Below are 21,057 nucleotides of genomic sequence, written 5' to 3'. Positions count from 1 at the left end.
TCACAGTCCCAGCAGGGCTGTCCCTTTGCAGTAACATCCAACCACTGCCCCTGTCCTTCTGTCCCCTCACCTGTGTTGCACATTTTTTTATACTGAGTGCCTGTGACTAATTCCTCCAATGAAATAGAAAAATGCTCTAAGACTCACCGACCGGGTGTCCACTGTGATCCAGGAGGCGCAGAGCCATGACTCAGCATGGTAAAGTCGGGTTTGGGGTGAATACCTGGCCATTGTCCTGATTTATACCCGTCAGACTTAGCTGAAAAAATACAAGTGTCTCGAATTTATCTTATTAGGGGATTTAGGTTATGTTAATGCTATAGCTCCATCAATTACCCCGTATCAATTTTTTTTTTTTTTAAAGGCTGCTTTTAGCCTAGCGTAAGAGAGGAAAAGAAATGGTGGTATCAAAGGGAACCTTCAAAGACAGCGAGAGCTGTCTCCAGGGTAATTCCTGATCCCTGCATGCTTCCCACTTCAAAGCTGGGCGTGTGCGTGTTTGGGTCGGGGGAGCTTGAATCTGGTTTCCCTAATAAGTGTTGGCATCAGCCCGTTTGATATTAGATGCAGGGAACATTTTGATTTGTTACAGCCTTTGAAACTGTTCAGACGACCTTCAGAAAAACGGCCTCTTGTTACTCGTGGGGGAGGGGCCCAGCCAAGGAAGGGAAACTGTGTGATCCCCATGCAGAGGACGCCCTGGAACTGTGCCTGCAGCAGCTTTTAGTGGCAGGTGTGTGTCCTGATGGACAGTGAAATTCGTGAATAGCAGGCCTGTGACTGCGCTCTTGGGTGAGACCGGCCCGCTCTTACATTCTCCAGGGCGGGCGGAGGCACAGAGGTGACCGAAGAGAAGCTCCTGGTTTTGGAAACTCGGATAACCATGAAAAAACCCATCACCATTGCTGGTTTATGGCACCTGCCCCTGCTGACTTTGACCTTGCAAGATGAAGCTACTAGTAAATAAAAGCTTTAAAAGTTGAAGCCCCTGAGAGGCTTATGAGTTTTACTTGGAAGTGTCAATTTTAAGATAATTTATAGTTCGTTGTACTGTTTTTTGAAATGAAGAATTGATAAGCTGCCAAAATTTTCACTTGCTGCTGAGTTTTAGTGGTGATGACTGTCACGTCTGCGTCCTTGGAGCAGATTCGTCACGTTAAACTTTGCAAAGGCACTTCCTGCAGGTCTGTGACAGCTGGGGGCTCCAAGCCACCCTGTGTCTGAATTCCAGCTGAAAGCTGGGCCTCTGGAGACAGACCGGGCTGCTAACTCGCCATCACAGCAGCTCAGTGTTGAACAGGCCGCCTAACTCGCTGAGCCTCGGTGTCTTCACCTGGGGATTGGAATGGTTTCATCACCCCCGCGCGATGGCTGGGAGGGCGCAGCCCAGGCCGAGGGCAGCGCCATCAGTAAGAGGGACGTGCCTCGCCAGGCATGGTGGGGTCATGTGGTAGCCATCGGGTAGTTAGGACTCCCTGGCCTGCCGATGTTGGGTCATTCTAATGTTTCTTTTCGGTAAGTAAGTTTCTGTCACTGTTGTCACTAGTTCTTCCTGTGCTGGAGAGGCCCTGACGTCCTGATGGTTGGCTGGGGAGCAGCTGTGTCTGTGCTCCAGCAGTCGGTCGTCTGTGGAGTCTGTTAATCTAGCTTCGAATGGACGGAATTGCCCCACCTGGAATACTCCCCCCAGCCCCAGAGCCGCCCCGAGACCATGCCTGCCAGTCACCGCAGGTTGGCTTTTCCGTTTTAAGGTCTTTCCGATGCCTACCCAGAGGCTGAGGGGCGCTTCGCTTTCCTGTTCACGACACTGTAGTTGAGAGTAGCTGCTCTGCTCTGTAGCTGAGCGCAGCCTCCGGAGCACTGCCGTTTGAACGCACCGCCAGCGGCGTTGGCAGCCCTGCCGCCTCGCAGCCCAGAAGCTGGGCTCATGAATGTTCACCTGGGTCAGAGTGGCTCCCTGAGATGAATTTCCCGAACCTTTCTGGCCCTGCGGAGAGGCGGGGCACCGACCCCAGAAGGCCTGCTTAAATGGCTTTCTCTGGCATAAATCTAGCAGAAAACCAAGTACAGACCACCTGCTGTGCCTTCTCCCCGAGATCAGAGCCATTGTGACCGGGTCCCTCTCTCACCCCTGTGCACCTGGTGAATGTCGGGTGTATTGTCCAGTGTCTTTCTGTCCCAGGTGGTCTGAACTATTCCTCAGGGGCCCTGCGTAATATGTTTAAAGCGCCTTTCAGACAGCAGCACGCTCTCTGTACAGAAGGAGTTTTCAGAAGTCAGGCTGGTCAATCGGCTTAATTAAACCGATGCCTGTGTCCCTCTAGGATTTCTCTACTAAAACATTTTGCATTGCTAAAGGTGTTTTTTTTAATAATTTCATCTTTTAAATAAAAACGGTCCCTTTCCCATCTGTACGCAGACTCCTCCCTTTCTTTCCTGGCCCGGGTTTAAGCCTTCGGTGTGCCTTGTGTGCTGGGAACAGGAGGAGGGACAAGCAGGAGAGCTTCAGAAGGAACCGCTGTGGGCGTAAAACAGCAGGAGGGTTTATCTCGTCCAAGTTCAGACGTGGAGGGTACTCTTCCTGAAATTTAGATTTGGAGTCTTTGTCATCCTCCTGTCATCTTGGCAGTGATTTGTTAGAACTAAAGATACAAAACGTCATTCACTCAGCAATCGCGATCGCCTTCAGGCTGCATTTTCTAAGCCCTGGGCTAAACTGCACTAAGAATAGAACCTGAACCTGATTTCACCCCCTCAGATGACCAGCTGCCCAACGGGGCTGCTCTGCAGCAGAATTGGTTATGTAGGGAATTCACTTCTTGTTCCTTCTCAGGTTCCTTCCAGACTTATCTGGTACAGTAGCATGTCACTTTCCCCTAGAAATTGCTAACCTGTCAAATTAAAATTCTAATGCCTAAAGATTTTTAAATTGTTACTCCATCAATTGGTTAAACTGGGGGGCAGTGCCTGAAAATCGACAGCACCCTCTGGAGAGCCGTGTGGCCAGAACAGGAGGAGAGGGGTGCCTGGGGCTTTTGTGGAAATCCAGGGATGGATGGGATGGTGGTGGGGCAGGGAAAGGAAGGTCCGAACAGACATTCTGTCGATCAGAGTTCTTCCCTGACACCTCCTGGACTTGGGTGAGCGAAACCTCTACCCTGTCCAGCAGGAGCCCTGCAGAGGTCGGAGGTCAGGTCCTCAGTCCTCTGAACCTCCACTGCCCCAAAAGTTTTCCTACTCAGTGAAATTTACGTAAAGCTAATTGTGAAGAGGTAGAAGCCAAGAGAATTGGATACAGGTCTGTTCAGAGCCCAGCTTTTTATTTTAATCTTCACCCAAGGATATGCTTATTGACTTAGAGAGAGGGGATTGGAGAGAGGGAAACATCAGTGTGAGAGAGCATCAATTGGTTGCCTTCCATACGTGCCTGGGGACTGAACCCACAACCCGGGCATGTGCCCTGACCTGGAATAAAACCCTCAACCTTTTTGTGCACAGAATGATGCTCCAACCAACCGAGCCACCGGCCAGGGCCACAGCCCGGCTTTGAATTTCCACGGACTGTTTTCTGCCAGCCAGGTGTTGGTGTTTTCCTCAGAGCAGAACCGCCCGGCCAAATGCAGCACTCCCCTCCTGTCTTGGCGAAGGCTTCCCAGCCGAGTGCTGCTTGGTCCCAGGCGCTCCAAAATCAATAACAGCATCCAGGCTTCGACAGCCATGTCTCCGTTTCCACCGTGACCACTGGCCAACCCCAGAGGCAGGTTCCAAGAGGCCCATTGACCAGGTGTTTCAATTTGCTCGACTCATGAACTCATATATTAAAGCTGACTTTTTAGCGCCAGGGGGCATACTGACGGCCCCTTCTTGAATCTGCACTGTCCTTGAGCTCCCTCCCTGGGCTCCGCTGCACTGGGCTGATTCTGTTTTCACTGTACTTCATTTGTTCTTGAAGTAGTGCGGGGGCACTGATTTGATTTCTCATGCAAGCCTATAAAACCAGGCTGGTTTGGTGAGACTGTGCCATGAAGTGCCCTGTACAGGACCAAGTGCGGCCAGAGAACTGGACTGTTTGCTCTGCACCTGCCCACGTTTCGTCTCAGGCCTCCACCTGCCCCGTGTGTGAGGCATGGGTGCCCTAGGTCATCACAGGCTCTGACCTGAGCAGCCATCTCTGTTACCCTGGAGAGCAGCACTCAAACAAACGAATGGACAGGTTCTCCGGCCCCCCCAAACCTGCTACTTCAGACACTCCAGGGGAGGGACCAGGGTGTCTGTGAAAAAACAAGAGTGTCACCGGGCTTCTGATGCTACCACCTGTGAGCACCGTCAGGCAAGACAGTCCATAGGGGCCTCTCCACATTATCTCGGGCAGTTGAACGGCTCTGAACCGCTGTCCATCACGGGGAAAGCAAGGCTGCTCCTGGGATCAGCCGTACAGGCTGTTCTGGGGGTTCAGTGAGCGTGTGTGTGGAGGCCCCGGTGTGGTGCCTGGTGTGGAACAGGCGCCCACCGGCTGGGAGTTTTCCTCCCCTCGGCAAAGACCCACTGGTGCCCGTGACAAGCCAGGGCCAGACCAGGACAACGTGAACACAGAAGGGCTATGAACTGTAGACTTTTTGAAAGAACAAAGAGAAAGCAATGGATATGGGAGTAACAGACATTCCAGGCAGAGCACCTGGGAAATGCCTCTGATCAGGGGACATTGGAGCTGAAGGAAGCACGGGCGGGCCGTGGGAGGGGTCGTGGAAAAGCAGTCCCGGGATAGGGCACCGCCGGGGCAAAGGTCCTGAGACAGGACTGACCTTGGCCTGTTGGACGGTACAAGAGAACCATGGTAGGAGTCAGGGTTAGAAAAGTGAGCAGGGGACTCAGCTCATGGGGCCCTGGACACAGTCAGGGTGACTTCCCTGTGTCCCTTCTGTAGTCTCCTTAAGTCACCAGCAGGTTGGTGAGAAAGACGCTCGAGCAGGATGTTTAAGCCCTTCCAACCCCAAGGTGGTGGATCGTGCTTTATTTTTTTGAGCTTAATAGCAGTAGCTAGAATCTCATTTTTGACCTCCAGATTCTAAAATCGACACTGATGATTCTTTTATCTCTTCCCCCAGCTGGATATATGGTCCAAATCTAACTACCAGGTGTTCCAGAAGGTAAGTTGTGCTTTTCGCTTCTTAAATACGAATGCTCTGAGGGGTACACATTGGTTCTTAGACTCTTTAAAAAGTGAGAAAAGCCAGACACAAAAGGCTGCTCACTTTATGGTTCCATTTACATGGCTCTGGAAAAAACAGTGCCTGAGGGAGGGAAATCCGATCAGTGTTACCAGGGGCTGGGTGAGGGCAGGAGATTGTCCCGGAGGGACATGAGCGACCATGGCTGGGCGATGGGAATATCCAGCTTCTTAATTGTGGTGGTGATTACATAACTGTATGGAATATATACCTACAGAAGGCGACTTTCGTACATAGAAATCATACCTTTTTTAAAAAATAAGGCTTTTGGCTTGTTTCAAGCTCAACCCACAGTTTTTGTACTCAGAGCCCTTGTGGTCCATGCAGGTGCCTTAGGGACAGCCCAGGAGGCAGACCAGCCACGCCCTGACCCTACCCCCATCCCCTTTACACTCTTGTGACACCTTTTTCAGAGATTGGACTTCCTCGTGAAATGTTGTTTGTGAAGTGTTAGGGAGAATTAAACGTGACTAGAGAAAATCCGTTTTCCAGCTCCTGGTGGTGGGAGGGGCCCGTCCCTGAACCAGCTGCACACTGGGCTTGGGAGTGTCGCGCCACCTCCCCGGCCCTCTGCCAGCTCCCCACGGAGCACCGCTGCTTCCTTCACCCTCTGTCCTCTGCTCTCATCCAGCTGCGCAAGCCACAGAGTTGGCTGCAGCTTCATTCACGGCCTCATCGAGCTCAACAGTTATTGGGCCCCTTCGCCTTGTGCCAGGCACTGTGCCAGCTGCTAGGAACACGGGGAAACACACAGAAAGGAAGCACAGTGAGAGAACTCCGGTTGTCACTGGGACTGCGATCAACGCAGCAGGGAGGCCTTCCACATCGGGGTAGGCACAGGAGGGAGGCCTCCGGGGCAAACTAACCTGAGGCAGGGAGCCTGAGGAGGTGGCAGCCATTTGAAATGCCACCAGAAGAGGTTCCCAGGCGATGGGAGCAGCGCCCAGAGCCTTGTGCTGGGGCCCGTGTTCTGAGGGCGGAGGGAACCCGTGGGATTGGGGCATGCAGAGGGCCGGAGGGAACGCAGCGGGCTGAGAGGCAGAGCCGGCGCAGGCAGGCCTCTAGATCCAGGAACGGAATTCGGATTTTATTCCCAGTTCAGTGAGAAACCACTGAAGGATGGATGTGGAGGAAGGACTTGACTTTGAACGTTGGCCCATGTCATTCCCACCGTGTGACAGTGTGTCCAAGGTGGGCCTGTTCGCTCGGAGAGCACGGCCTCTCTTTCCATCGAGGTGAAAGTCACGAGCACTAACCATTTCAGAGTCAGCAGCAACCCACGGCTTTCGGTTCCTACTCAGAGTTGTGGAACCACCACCTCTGTCTAGTTCCAAAACATGCCCATCGCCCCAGAATAAACCCCGTACCCACAGGCTTTTGTGTCAGAGGAGCGTGGTCGACTGGCCCGTGGCGGCGTCTAGCAGACATCAGGTTCACGTTCCCGACCAGCCGACAGTGAACGGGGAGCCTGCGGCAGGCAGATCCGGGCGCAACACCACGCGGCGAGGGGCCTGCGCGCACTGGCGTGCCGTGACCCCTCACCGCGCAGAGCAGCCTGCGGCCTGACGGTCCTGACCAGACAGACGTTAATGCAAAGACTGGGGCTCCGGACAGACTCTGGAGTTTAGTCACACTAACCAGTACTGGTTTTCTAGTTGTGACGAATGGAAAGATGTTAGCAACGGGGGAAACGGGGGAGGAAGGTGTAGGAACTGTGGGCCGTCTTCGCAACTTTTCTGTCAAGTTTAAGTTTGTTTAAAAGAGGAAACCATAGTCTTGACTCCTCTAACACTGCTCTACCCAGCTGCGCCCAGGTGGCCCCCGCCCGGTCTGGAGCCCGAGGGGAAGGGGTGTGGTCGTGTGTGCGCCCCGGTGCAGGCATCTGCCGTTTAACCTCGGCATCCTCGCCTAGGGGACCGTCCCTGCGGCCTTTGCGGGCATCGAGTCCCGACCCTAAGCGCTAACGTGGTCCGCGTTGACCGCCTTTGTCCGTTTCCCAGCCGCTGGTGGAGAACATCCTGAGGGGAAAGAACACTGGTCATTACCTGCATCAGCCTCGCTCTCATCGTGAGGACCCGGGGGACAGCTGGGTGGTTCTTTTCCAGCTGGTTCCCGGGGTGTCTGTCCTCCGCGGTGTCGCAGGGAGCAGTGCGTGGAGGGTGGCGGTGACCGCGGCTGCACCCGCATACCCCTTGGGAGGGAGGGGTTGTCCGCGCTCCCGGTGCGTGTGCGGCTTTTACTGGTGTGTGTAGCAGTGGGTTTGATGCAAGCAGAGAGCCCTTCAGGAAGCTGTAAAATGTGTGGAGCAGAGACTTGGAGAGACAGGGCTATATTTTTATTCCACCTCCCCTGAAAATGACACTGTATCTGTCTAGCCCGCAAGCCCACACTGAAGCGGTGTTTAAAACCTGATACTAGGCTGGCTGGGGAGGTTCCCGAGCACTGGCCAGGGCTCCCTTGTCATCTGTGTGCCGCGTCCAGCAGTGAACACAGGTGCACATGTAGGGATGGGGTTCTGTCTGTATTTGCACAGAACCCTTTCTGAGGTTCTTTTATCGTCTCTGCTGTCACCTGTTTCACCTGAAAGACTTGACCTCTGATAATGGCTGGTACTAGATTCAGGAAGCAAAACCCAGGGACAGGCGACACTGTCTGATTCACCCTGAAGGCGGGTAACGGGAAGTCCTTTTCCTTCCTCAGAGGCAGGGAGGAATTAGTGGGTTAGGGAGCCCTCCCTCATCCTGCTAAAACGTCCTCTACATGCTGTCAAATTAAGGAATGAATTGGAAAATAATGTAGCGCAGAATTAAGCTTAATCCTTTATCAACAGAGCCTTCACCTAAGTATCGTCACATGGAGAAGGTTTGGGGTTTTGCTTTTTAAAGTCTCTTTGGTGTGGCTGTGCTTGCGGAGAGGATGACAACTGTGCCGTGGGGTCGGGAGGGATGGGCGGCTGGGCTGTGCTAACGTCAGCGTCGCCCCGGCCGGGCTGGGCCTGAGGGCAGGCCTCCCTGCTCCACAGCCGCCCGTGTTAAAAGCAAAGTGGGGACCACTCTGTCACTGCCAATTCTGAAGGCCTGGTGCAGTTCATGGGGTGACATGTAGGCACTTCAAACTCAAAATGCCAAGGAGAAGATTAGGTGGCAACGTTCCTAAACGCCGCGCTTCCATATCAGCTTTTCCTCAGAACCCTGTGTTCCCCTTGTCCACCTGCTTACACTTCAGAGTCCCGATTGATGTCGCCTGTGGCATTTCCAGAGGACACTGTTGGAGAGCCCGTGGCCTCCTGACCGTCCTCTGCCGGGTCCGCCCATCCAGGTAGACCAGGCAGGTTGGGGGAGGGAGGCGGGTCCGCTACAGGCAGGCAGCAGGAGCAAGGCCCCTGGAGAGCGCAGTGACATGGCCCAGGAGGCTCCTTGGTCACAAACAGATGGAGTTTCTCAGACAGAAAAGAGTTGCCAAGTGTCCCGACCATGGCAGTAGATGCTGCAACTGCACCCATCCCCGAGATGGGCCTGCTGGGCTGCCCCTCGGACCCCCAGGATGGGTGCAGGAACCTACTGCCTGCATTGCTCTGCGTCCAAGCCCAGGACTTCCTTTCTTTGGCATCATTATGTGGTTGCAGTTACTGTGTGTCACGTGTGTTTTCCTGTCCACAAGTAGCAGCGGTGGCCGCTGCAGAGAGAGGCCTGCTGGGGAGGCAGGAAGCCTCCCAGGTCCTTCCCCTCTGTGTGACAAAGCAGGGGTGGGAGGGAGGACCGCCTCACACGGCCAAACCCAGCTCGCGCTCGCCTTGTCAGTTCTGGAAAACCACATCGGAGCTGAAAGCACCTGTCCAGCTCCCCTCTCACCAGTCCTGTCACCAGCCCCACCCCGTGCAGCTAGGTGCGGCCTGCCTTTGTCTGCTGCAGGGCTCGGTCAGCAGGCCCTTTCCCCGCTCCTCATTAGCCCCATCCCCGGGCGTGGGGCGGGCGGGGGGCAGCTCGCTGTGGCCCATGGCTGCCGACAGGCTCCGGTCATTTACTGTGGTGTCCCAGAGGCCTTTGTACTTCGTCCCAGGGCGAGGAAGCTTTTCACAGCCAGCAAGCCTCCGGCGGAGCAGATTCAGAGAATGGAGCTTAGGAGGGGTACCGTCTGAAAGGGCAGAGTGACAAAGAGCCGGGAAAGGTTCCGCGTGCTTGCGCTTTCCTGACATTTAAGCTCTGCGGGGCAGCAGCTGTTTTGATCTTGAACCTCCTCGGTTCAAAACAGTGCGTTTCCATCCAGTGGCTTAGGAAGTGCGAGAGGCAGTGTGCGGCTACTCCCGGCGTTAAACCTTGGCAGGGAGGCCAGAGAAAGGGGGGCGGGGGCAGCCCAGGTAGGCAGGTGGGGCCGGGGGACAGTGCCAGCGACTGGCACATGCTCCGCGGCCTGGGGTGCCTGGCTCTCGGTCCACAGTCATTGTTCTTGGGGCAGCAGAGGCAGAGCCAGCTGTGCCCGTGAGGGTTGTCCAGCGGTGGGCGATGCTCTGGGCGGGTTGTCGCTGCTGCTTCATCCACATGTTCACTCGCTCGCTCCCTCTCTGATGCCAAGACCGGCCTCTGTGGGGACAGACTTCTCGGGATGTTTCCGAGGGCCCTGCAGGTGGCTGCAGGGTTCTTGTTTGTCCTGGTGGGCATCCTCAACCAGTCTGGACCCGGGGTCAGGGAGGTGAGGGGCTTCCCTTTGGAGTGTCGTGCCAGCTTGGCTGGGACTTTAAAGAGGGTCAGTATGCAACCCCTCCCCCAGAAAAACTCCTTTATGGAGTGCCTGGTATGTGCCACAGGCTGCATTCGGTACTTTATAGAGGAGGGAGGCCTCACCCTTTTCCCACAGAGCTTGGTCTCAGAACTGTGACCAGGGACTTGAAGGCAGATGGCGCAGCAGGTCCATCTTCACCTCTCCGGTTCCAGCCCAGACAGCCCTGCCCCGTCTCACCCAGGCAGCACAGCCAGGCTCCTGTGGGCAAGCCCTTGGAGCCCGTACTCATGGCTCCCTCATCTAGCAGAGGAGTTTCGATTTTGTCTAAGGAATCCCGCGTCCCCCTGGACAGTGACGCTTCCTCCCTGGTCCTCAGACCTGCTGACCCCCTGGCCGCTCACACGTCCGCAGTGCAGGTTAGAGACGAGCCTGGCAGAGAAGACTTGGAAATGGAAACTCTCGTCACCCTCAGTCACAAGGCTGTTGTGGGACCGCTCCCACCAGGTGGTGCTTGCTGTTTGTCAGACACTGTCCACGTGCTTTCCCCTCACAACACATTTAATCCCTGTCTGAGGTCACCAGCGTTAAGGACAGACCAGAGCCCAGCCTGTGCAGTCTGGCTCCAGAGCCCAGGCTGTGTGGTGTAGACCAGCCTTGCCCGGGCAGGTGCCACTGTTACTGCAGGCAGTCCCGCTGGGGTGCAGCTGAAATAACTGGTCATCTCCCGAGCACCCTCCAGCGCTCAGATCCTGGGCATGAAGACGTCAGCAGCTCTTTGCACACAATATGGTGGAGGAGCTTTGGGCCACTTGTTTTGACGGGCGTCTCCTCCAGTGTGCTGACTGGCAGCTGTTCCAAGGTCTCCTGGAAGGTTGCTCCCTCCTCCCTGAGCTGGGCTCCCTGAGCCCTGGCCGTGGGCAGGAGTGAGGTCACGGGAACAAAGTGCACCTGCGGGGGGGGGGGGGGGGGGGGGGGGATGGAAATGCCGCCACTCGGGATACGTCACCTGCAGTGCCGAGGAGACACGGAGGCCGCGCAGCCCAGGCCAGGCTGCAGCAGCGCGGTTTGCTTTGCTGGATAAGTGGGGCCTCTTCCTCAGCCCGGGCCCCTCTCCCCTCCTTTTTTGAGTTGCTGTCCTTCCTTCCCCCTCCCCCCCTCCTTTTGGGTCCCTATCTCGCTGGTTAACTGTTACTTTTGTCTTCTCCTCCCTCCTCTCCTTGGACTCGCCATCTGCTTTGATCTTTTCCCAGCTCTTTCCAGAGCCTCACTCGCTGGTGGGATGAATGGCACGTTTCTGTTCTCGGGAGCATTAGTGCCCTTCCTCAACCGCCCGCCCCACGCCCCGCGGGTGGGCGGCTTTTATCTCCAGATGGAATCTCCTTAGCTTCACCGAGCACCAGCCGACCTCGCTGGGCTGCAGAGTCGATTTAAGTTAGTTAATAGTGAGGTTTTTTGTTGCCCCAGGCCTGTTTTTTCCCCCATGTCTTGGATGCTGAGCAAAAAAACCCACAACTTAGTTGTTGAAAAGTGTAAAACAAAAATCCGTTGAAGGTGAGATGCTTTGGCAAAAAGGAAGATCGTTGTAGGTGAGTGTCTCCAGCATTCGGCAGCCCTGTCTTGCCCCATGCTTTGGAGTCTGGTCCTGGCCACCCGAAAACCAGCAGTGGAGGAGTTTGGACAGGAGGAAGGGAGGGAAAACGGAGTGAATCGGCTTTGTTTTCTTCTATTAGAAATTCAAGAAATTAAATCATTTAAATAGACATGTGAACACCAGAGAAAAGCCCTTACCGTTGGCACTTGAGGGAGCACTTCACACTGGACCTTTGAAAAAGAGCCTGCACTTGGCCAGACCACAGGCCCAGTGAGGGGAGACTGAGTCAGGGCCCTGCCTCGGAGCCACCTGCCAGGACAGCTGGGGGGTACAGCCCCACCAAGCCTCCAGAGCCAGAGGAGGACACTGCCCAGTGAATTCCGTTCATTCTGCTCTTGGATAGGAGCCACGTGACAAATCTCCTAACTTGTACCTGAACCAGACCTCTGGCTTTTCCAGGACATCACCAGGCTGGGGTGGGGGCAGATGGCATCCTGGGCACCAGGGCACCTGCCAGGGTGTCTTCGGGAGGGAGGTCACAGGCTCAGGCCATTCCGACAGCCATGGCCCTCCCTGCCGTAAGTCTCCATTTCCTCTTCTGTAAAATGGAGATGAAGAGAGCGCCCACCTCCGTTACCATGGGGATGAAGTGCGAGGGGTGTGAGCGTCACAGGCTCTCAGGGGTGCAGGGGCTGTAAGTTAGTGAATAGCCCTGCAGTCCTAAAACAGCACTTTTCAGACCCAGGAAGACCCTAGCTCAGCACCAGCACCCCCATAACACAGCGCTCGTGTGAACTCTGAGCACCAGCGTTTACTTTGATTCTTGGAAAAGACAAGTCCTTCAGGTTTTTCCTCCTTGATTTTGTGTCACAGAACGAAATGCCTGCCCCTCTGGGGCATCTTTCCCATGGTGCCTGGACCACTCCGCCAGCCGCTGCTCAAAGCCGGGTCCCTCCCCAGCAGCCTCAGCCTGGAGCCTACAGCAAACGGCCAGTCTGGAAGGAGCTCCACCCCAGACCTGCTTAGTCAGCATCTGCGGGCATCAGGGCCCAGGGGACTAGTGTGCTCGCTAACATTTGCATCCTGCATTTCAGCATCCCTGAGAACAGCTGCAGAGATGGATTCTGGGCCCAGCCCAGAAACTCCGGCTCTAGGGTCCTCAGTGGGGCCCAGGAGCTAGTGAGGCCAGCACTGCTGGTCCACGAACCACATTCCAAGCAGCACCCTACCAGAGGGGAATGTCCTTGGCACAGCTTGATCTTGTAGACCTGGCCCACACTGGCTCATCTCGAGGGTGGGATTCAGTGTCCCGCGAGGACAGAGCAGCCCGGACAGGAGAGGAGACCTGCTGCGACTGGTGAACTTCTTATTTTGTCACTCAAACAGCCAGTTTCTCTCTTGCTCTCACTACACACCACCCTGAGGGCTGGCTCCTTGCCGTCGCTCAGGGGCCTGGCTTAACAGAGGCACCACCGTCTTGTGAGTCCACCCCGAGCGCAGCTCCCGCCCTGGAAGGAGAGAGGGCCCGGGGAACCCCACTCGCCCTTCTCTGGCTCCAAATAAAGTGACACCAGCTACCTCCATTTCCCGATGCGTCGGCTGGGGCCAGCCACACAGACCAAACCTGACTGGGAAGTTCCCAGGTGCTGGCAAGGGCAGGAGGACCTGGCAGTGAGCCCTGGGAACTCATACAGGGAAGCCCAGGAGTCCCAACAGGCCCGGGGGGACCAGGGTCCTGGCTCCTGGCCCCCGCCCCCACCCCGTGAAGCCTAGTTCTCTACCCCACACTTCACATGAGCCAGCCTCCCTGATTCTCAGGGATGGAGTGGGTCATCCATTCAGCCAGCACACGAGTCAGGGACCTCCGGGTTGGCGAGGTAGGGGGGGCTGTGGCCTCAGAGTTCACAGTCAACTCAGGGAAACTGACACTAACCAAAATGCAAAGAATAATTATACAAGCTCAGTTGTGAGGAATGAATGCCTCCACGGAAAAGACCTAAGCCAGGGACAGGGCCGACTTGGGATTCTGGGAGGTTCTCTGATCTGAACTGCCCCCAAAGGGGAAAGGGAACTGAGGGGGAGGGAGCACTAGGGGGCCCGGCAGCATTTTCAGCAGGGGGGTGAGAGGAGAGGAGCACCCACATACTCAGAGGGTGTCCAGCAGTGAGGTGAGTGGCACGGTTAGAGTTACAGCTGAATAACCACTAGCGCTTACCAACAGGCTGCACGACTGTTACTTGACCTCACCGTTATCCCACGTGACAGGTATTGTCTGTCACTATCCCCAATTTCCAGATGCGAAGACCGCAGCTGGAAAAATTAAATGACTGCCCGCGTGGCATTGCTGGGAGAGGCGGAGGCAGAACTCGGACCTGCAGAGCCCTCCGCCTTCCCTGGCTGCAGGAGGGCCCTTCTTGCGCCTCACTGAGCAGGGCTGGAGGGAACTCGGAGCTTAGACTGGGGAATGGGAAGATCAACGATTTGTCACCCCAGGACTCAGAGACTTGAGTGTGAGCAGTGGACAAGCCCAGGTGGCTGGCTTAGACCCCCGAGTGGTTGGTGGCATCATCACTGAGCAGCTGGAGGAGCCGCGGGTCTGCAGGAGGCAGCCATGAAACTCAGCCAGGAGACAGCACAGGTTTGCCAGGCCAGGCCCCCCGAGAGCAGAAGGGTTCAGGGCAGACATTCTTGGCAGCGTTTGGGGAGAGGCCCTAATTCCAAAGGTGACCAGGGCCAGGCAGGTAGCACAAGTGAAGCAGGCTGGTGTAAGCCCTGGGGACCCCTGCACCACAGCTGCATGCCCCGCCCTCCGCCTCCCACGCCCCTCCCCCCATCCCGATGGCTGCTCCTCCTGGACTCACTCTGATGGCCGCCAAGTGGATAGGCGGGGGCCAGGCCTTGCCCCAGCAGGTCACATGGCGGGACTCATCCGCACAGTGACCCATGCGACAGGCCCACAGTTACTGCCCCAGATCTCCTGGTACTTCAGTTGAAGCTGGAGATGCAAGTTAGGTAAAGTTTCCTGAATTTAAATGCTAGTCATTCATGTTAAAAATTGCCAAAGGAAGCCTGGCCGGCATGGCTCAGTGGTTGAGCATCGACCTATGATCCAGAAGATTGAGGTTCGATTCCCGGTCAGCGCACATGCCCGGGTTGCAGCTCAATCCGCGGTCCAGGCTTGCAGGAGGCAGCCGATCAATGACTCTCTCTCATCATTGATGTTTCTCTCCCTCTCCCTTCCTCTCTCTGAAATCAATTTTTTTTTTTTAATTGTCAAAGGAAAAGCAAAGATACTATGCAGCCAAACAAAACATCCCAGCCTTGGAGGTGGCCTCTGGGGGCCAGTCTGATGGGGAGTCAGGCCCCAGGCCTGGTGTTCACTCTGCTGAAATGGGTGGATCCAGGCTCATCTCAGGGGACTCCCGGGTGGGACCTTCCACGGCTGGGGAAGGCGGACACCCCGAACTAGGGGACAGCAGGGCACCAACAAACCCAGCCAGCCTGGGTCCCCTGCTGTGACAGTGGTGATGGGGGATGGAGGCTTTGTTAGGGGCATTACAAAGTAGGTGCAGGAGCCCGGCCGGGCGCGGCTCAGCGGTTGAGCGTGGACCTGGGATCCAGGCGATCGGGGTTCGATTCCCAGTCAGGGCACATGCCCGGGTTTTGGGCTCCATCCCCAGTCGAGGGCATGCAGGAGGCAGCCAATCAGTGACTCTCTCATCATTGATGTTTCTGTCTCTCCCTTCCTCTCTCTGAAATCAATAAAGATACCTTAAAAAAAAAAAAAAGTAGGTGCAGGAGAAGGAATTCTCCAGAAACTTGGTTTCTTTTGTAAGGCAAATGTGGTTGTCAGGAATGTCTCCTCAGCTTATGAAATGGCACTTGCCCGGGGTTTTTAGCAAGGCCCCTGGACAGGGAAGGACCGAGCTCTCAGCTCAGGTACCACTGGGGCCGAGTTAGCTTGGCTGTTTTGTCCCGGTTAGTTTCACCCCACCACTCCCCACCTGCCAATTTACCAAGTTATCATCGCTACTGTTTAAAAAAAAGTTGCTCATTTTAGAAAGCTGTCTGTCAAAAATGCTTAAAATAAAAACAGTCTTTGCACTTGAAGAAATACGCGCCATTTATCCTGAAAGACTGGGTAAGAATTTCTCGGCAACATTGGACACGTGAACCATTTGCTGTGTTTGCAAGAAAGCCAAGCAGGTGTTTCTGGTATGTGGCCTTTGGTGAATGGGCACTTTTAAGTTCATTTCTTTACTCAACAAATATGTATGGAGCACATGCTAGATGCCAGGTGATGTTCTAGGCCGTGGGGACATGGCAGGAACCAGATGGACGTGATCCCTGCCCCCACAAAGCTGATCATCTAGTGGGGCTCACTGGCCACCAAGCAGGCCATGAAAGCCAGTGGGGGCAGAGGGCAAGTCCAGGGAGAGCAGAGAGACGGGAGGCAGGCTGGAGGTCAGGAAACTGGGCTCAGAGAGGGTCTGTGAGCTGGGGGGCCTGCGCCCTCACTCTTAGGGGCATGGCCTCGGTGGCCTTGGGGGTAGACCCGCAGCTGGACTCATTTCTGGGTCATTTACAACTCAGAGTGTGTGGGGCCTGGACCGGCCCTTTCGAGTCCACCTGACTAATGCTTAACTGCCCTTAGGCCCAGCACATCACACGGTGCTGATGGGTGCTGGAAGCCAAGGGGGTCGGCACAAGGTAGACCATGGTGTGTTCCTGTGCACAGAGTGCCGCTTCACTTTCAGACGCAGCATCTGTAAGGGCCAGAATCCCTAATGAGGACAATCAAGTAAACCATGTGTTCGAGCATCACCGTCAAATTAGATGTAGCCTATTAATTTGTTGATGGATGGCAGGCATTAGCAATCCGTGGAGTCATTAAGTTTCAGGCCTGCAAGGGACCTCAGATCAGCCCTTTGTTTCCAGAAGCACCGAGACCCAGAGAGATTGTTTGGATCAGGGTCAGCGGACGGCGCCAGGGCTTATGCCCAGTGGGATCCATCTGGTCGCCGATGCCTCTAGTGGGCTTAAAGCAGTTGTGCCCTTCACCCTGCTGACAGAGCCTCTGCGTGGAATCGGGGGGCTGTGGCCTCCAGGGGCTGAAACAGACCACGCCCTTTGGAGGGTGGCGAGAGGACTGCACTTTGAGTGGCAAGGGGCCTCAGAAGGATAGCAGTAGTGAGGCCCCAGGGAAAGATCCTCAGAAAGACCATATTCCTGATCCTAAAACCTGTGTGGCTACAAATCATGAAACAGAATGAGATGGGAGGAAGCGGCAAGAACGGTCACTTCCCTGGGGTCCTGGTCCAGTGTGCAGGGAAGTGGGGCCGCTCGAGAGCTCCTACGCACTCATGCAGCCGGGCATGCAGTGACCGCTCATAGCCCCTCCTCGGCCCCTCCACCTCCCACTGGCCCCGGCCACACCCCTCCTCTCAGGTTGCTGGAATGTTCCACACTTCGCTGGCCTTCGGGCCTGGACACCTTCTTCCTCTCTGCCTCCCGCCCCCCTCCCCTCCGTGCCCCAACTCTGCAGACTGGTTTTCATACTTCAGATCTTATTTCAGATGTCCCTCCCTCCGGGGGGCTCAAACGCAGACTTGGTTGTGATCTAAAAGGAACGCAGGTGTCTTATTTTCTCTGGATTTGGCGTGGCCTCTGACTCGGTCGTTGTCCTTGGTTCCAGGTGACGGACCATGCCACCACTGCCCTGCTCCACTACCAGCTGCCCCAGATGCCGGATGTCGTGGTCAGGTCCTTCATGGTAAGCGGGTGTCAGAGCTGAGACGCGCGTAAACCTCGACTCCCCTCCCTCGAGTGAGGCTCGCAGGGGCAGGGGTTGTCCTTCCTCACTGCACGCGCCTCACAGCACAGGTGGACCAGCATCGAAATGATGCTCCCTCTAAGCTGGGAGGGATTTAGGAGAAGCCTTTTCCGCTTAGTTAAGGTGTTCTTCTATCATTGTGGAACAATTGGAGGTTTCGGAAGTGATCGCCCAGCGGTTTCCAACAGTCAGTAGGTGTTTGGTGAGCTCCTGGTCTTAGCCAGGCCCTGTGCTGGGCGCTGAGCAGGCCACAGTAACTGAGATAACCTCACGTGTCTCCCAGGACATATCATCCTTCGGTTAAAGGAGTTGGGGCTCAGGATGAGAAATGACCCCAAACAGCCACCCCGTGGAGTGCTGGATCCGCTCCTGCCGGCTCCTGTAAACCCCAGTTTTGCGAGCTGATTGTTCAGCCATTGGTAGGTTGGAGTCAGACTTAGACACTTATACCATGGAAAGTGGCAAACGCTACGAGTCAGGACTGCTCCCCCGACCTCCAGAGCCAGTTCAGCAGCCCTCTGCTGCCCAAATTCATCGCGTGACCGCCCGCTGGCCGAGGCGGGACCAGCAACTGGCTCCGCAGGTCCTGGCCGCGCCTCCGGTTCCTGCCAGCGGGGCTGCCAGGCAGAGCGCCCGCCGGAGCACATGCCTGTCAGCGGGCCCCAGCGGTGGCGGCTGGGCGGGGTATTGCTCGAGCCCTTTATCCCATCATGTTTGCCACAACAGGTAAGCTTCTTAGGGAGCCTGCAGTTCATTTCTTGGAAGACACAAACCTGGCTCCTGGTGCCGGGAGCTTACGCCAGCCCAGGTGCTCAGCCAGCCGTCCGCCCGGCGGCTCCTTCGCGTGCCCAGGGAGCAAGTCAGCCGGCCGTCCCCAGCGGCTTTGTGTTTGGGTAGACAGAGGCTGGCTTTTAACCTAGTGTGACTTACTTGGGAATTTGGGGACCATTTGAACCTGATCAGCACCAAAGGATAAATAGTTTAACTCAATGACCCGAAACCTCCACCGCGGCTGTGCGCGGGGTTTGTCCCAGACTCAATTGTTGCTCATTGAAATTCCCGGTACCCCGCCATGACGACTTGAAATGTAGTCGGCACTGGCAATTTTTGAGTCTCTATGGAGACTGAATTTTTTAAAAAATCTCCAACACAGACGCCGGAAGGGGGCGGTGTCCGGGGCACAGGCTGCCCTGTGAAGGCGGCTGTGATGCAGAGGGGAATGTGTAGCCACAGACCTGCGACTCCTCAGACACCAGCCTTCCCCCACGGACGTAATTCCAGGCGACGTTAAATGACGAGGTTCGTGAGCCCGTCACAGCGCGAACTTGCTTACCTGTCGGTGTGAGTGTGTGAGTGTGTGTGTGCGCGTGTGTGTGTGTGGGGGGGGGGTGAGTCTCCTTGAGCGGCGGGAGAATTGAATTACGTGCGCCTCATCCTTATTCATGGCGCCCGCGAGGACTCTGCACCCTGAACCGCTCGGGTGTGTCTTTGCCGCTTATTATGTTACTTGGTGGCACTGGGCTGTCCCCACCCCCACCCCAGGCCTCACTGTGACGGTGAGGGATGACCCTGGAATCCGATTAGGCAGGAGGCAGGTCGGCCCCGGTGGAGAAATCAAGTCGACAGCGATGCGAGGTCTCCCTCTGCACGGCCGTGGCTCGTGGGTGGTGAACCGGGAAGGATCGATCCCCTGTCCCGACGGCCGCCGGGCGCAGCGAGCTCACGGCCAGGTCGCGGCCCGCCTCCCAGCGCGTCCTGCCCGAGGGGAATCTCTGTTTCAAACGCTCCCTCGGGGCCGGGGCGGGTGGGGGCAGAACTGCAGTAGCAGCCCGTGACCTTGTGGGTTCCGCGCAGCCACCCTAAGGCCTCTGTCCTCGCGGCCGTTAGGTTGGCAGGAAGGATGCCGCTGGCGGCGCCGGGTCCCGTGTCTTCACTCCTGTCCCCGCTCTCTTTCCAGACCTGGCTGCGGAGCTACATCAAGCTGTTCCAGGCCCCCTGCCAGCGCTGCGGGAAGTTCCTGCAGGACGGCCTGCCCCCCACCTGGAGGGACTTCCGGACCCTCGAGGCCTTCCACGACACCTGCCGGCAGTGACCCCGCCCTGCCGGGCCGCCCCCAGGTCCGCACAGCCCGCCCCCCGTAAGACGCATGCCGCTCGCGAGGCCTGAGCCTCTGGAAGGACAGATTCCGTCTGATGGGACACTCGCGGGCGTGCGGGGGGCAGAGGCCTTAGCGCCCAGTGTGAGGAGCGTCAGCGCGTGGCGTGGGCGATGCTGGCGCTCCATCCTCCTGGATCGTGTTCCCAGTCACTCCCGTGAGCCCATGGTCCGGATGAGCCCCGTGTTCACACACATTGTCGCGCTGGGTGTGCTGTTCTGTTTGTAACTTATTTTTATAAGCAATAAACCTGTACCCAGGGTAAGGCTCCGTTTCTTGCTTTTTTTTCTTCCTTGATTTTAGAGAAAGGAAGGGGGAGAAAGAGAAACGTCGATGAGAGAGAAACAATCCACCCGCCCCCACACCCCCACCGGGGACCGAGACCGAAACCCAGGCATGTGCCCTGACCAGGAATCGAACTGTGACCCGGTGCCACTGAGCCACGGCGGCCGGGCCACTCCCGTTTCTGAAAGCCCGCCTGCGGTCAGAGACCGAGCAGACCTGGCCTTTGGAGAGAACACTTAGTGATGTCTGTGTCTGAGGACAGGTTTTTCTGCTTTTTTGCTCTCAGGAGAAAGGGCAATGTTGGCAAATCTTCCATTTCAAAGATTCTGGCAACTCAAAAAATATATTGTCCTTTTTGAGAAAAAAGTGCACGGATGCTGCTTTTTACTAAACCAGAAGCACGCACCACCCTCCCCGCCCCCCCAAGGGAGAGGGACCTGCCCGAGGCACCAGCTGGGACCCGTGAGCAGACGTGGCTGGTGTGCCTGGCTTGTTTGTCCTGAGTTTTTACCTCAATATTACTATGAACAGCTTCCCGCCAAGTCTGCTGGATTCACTCAGGGCCTTGATCCCCAGCATTTAAAGCTGTCGCCTTAGCTTATGAAGTTCTTGAGAAGGGTGGGGGGCCTCCCAGAGCTTTCCCAGCCCAGCCTATGCTACAAATCACGTTCTCCTAGCAGCAAACGATGCCAGAGAGACGCCGCCTTCCGAGATGTCCCCAAGGACGGGTGGCTCCCACCTGGGTCTAGCACCACCCAGACACTCCCCACTCACCCCCACCCAGCCGAAAGGAGCAGAGGATGCAGGGGACTTTAATGATGGAAACGACAGGGCAGGGCCAGGTGGCCCAGCAGCATTCGCATCGATGGAGCTTTGCAGGAACAAATTTTCAGGCCCCAGACTGACTGAGTCAGGTGCCCTGGGGTGGGGTCCAGCAGCCTGGTTGTTCACGAGCCCCCCCAGGTGACTGATCGGGCTCTGGAGGAGGTGGCCCTGCGTTCAGTGCCCGGCCTGGGGGCACAGTGAGGCGGCGAGGGGCGGTGCAGGAGTGTTTCCGTGCAGCAGAGATTTCAGATCGAGCACCGCGGTTCATCACACTCGAGGTGCCTTTGCTTGTAAGATGCACCATTATTTTATGAACCTCTAAGAAAGAAAAACACGCTGCCAGTTAAACTATGGCACGGCCTTCCTGGTGATCCTGTGTGACATGAGTTGGCCACACCAGCCATGCCTTGCTCCAGAATTC

The 21,057-nt window shown here is 56.3% G+C and overlaps 1 protein-coding gene across 2 annotated transcripts in view; it reads left to right on the top strand.

Annotated features, from left to right (window-relative positions):
• MED27 (mediator complex subunit 27) overlaps nucleotides 1-19,789 on the top strand; it is a 145,196-nt gene extending 125,407 nt beyond the window's left edge. Inside the window, exons 6-8 of one of the 2 annotated variants that reach the window (XR_013999790.1) lie at nucleotides 5,106-5,147; nucleotides 17,234-18,670; nucleotides 19,329-19,789. Coding sequence is in view for 1 of the 2 variants with exons in the window: in XM_081150633.1 (XP_081006759.1) it covers nucleotides 5,106-5,147; nucleotides 17,234-17,311; nucleotides 19,329-19,463 (255 nt within the window). In the remaining variant the exon portion in view is untranslated. The remainder of the gene's footprint in view (nucleotides 1-5,105; nucleotides 5,148-17,233; nucleotides 18,671-19,328) is intronic. The other variant, XM_081150633.1, reaches the window with a different exon arrangement.
• Nucleotides 19,790-21,057: the final 1,268 nt, after the last annotated feature.

Source organism: Miniopterus schreibersii, assembly GCF_964146895.1.
Source record: "Miniopterus schreibersii genome assembly, chromosome: 11".
NCBI classification, from domain to species: domain Eukaryota; kingdom Metazoa; phylum Chordata; class Mammalia; order Chiroptera; family Miniopteridae; genus Miniopterus; species Miniopterus schreibersii.
The sequence above is the reverse complement of the archived record's forward strand: the minus strand, read 5'-3'. Positions and strand labels throughout refer to the sequence as shown.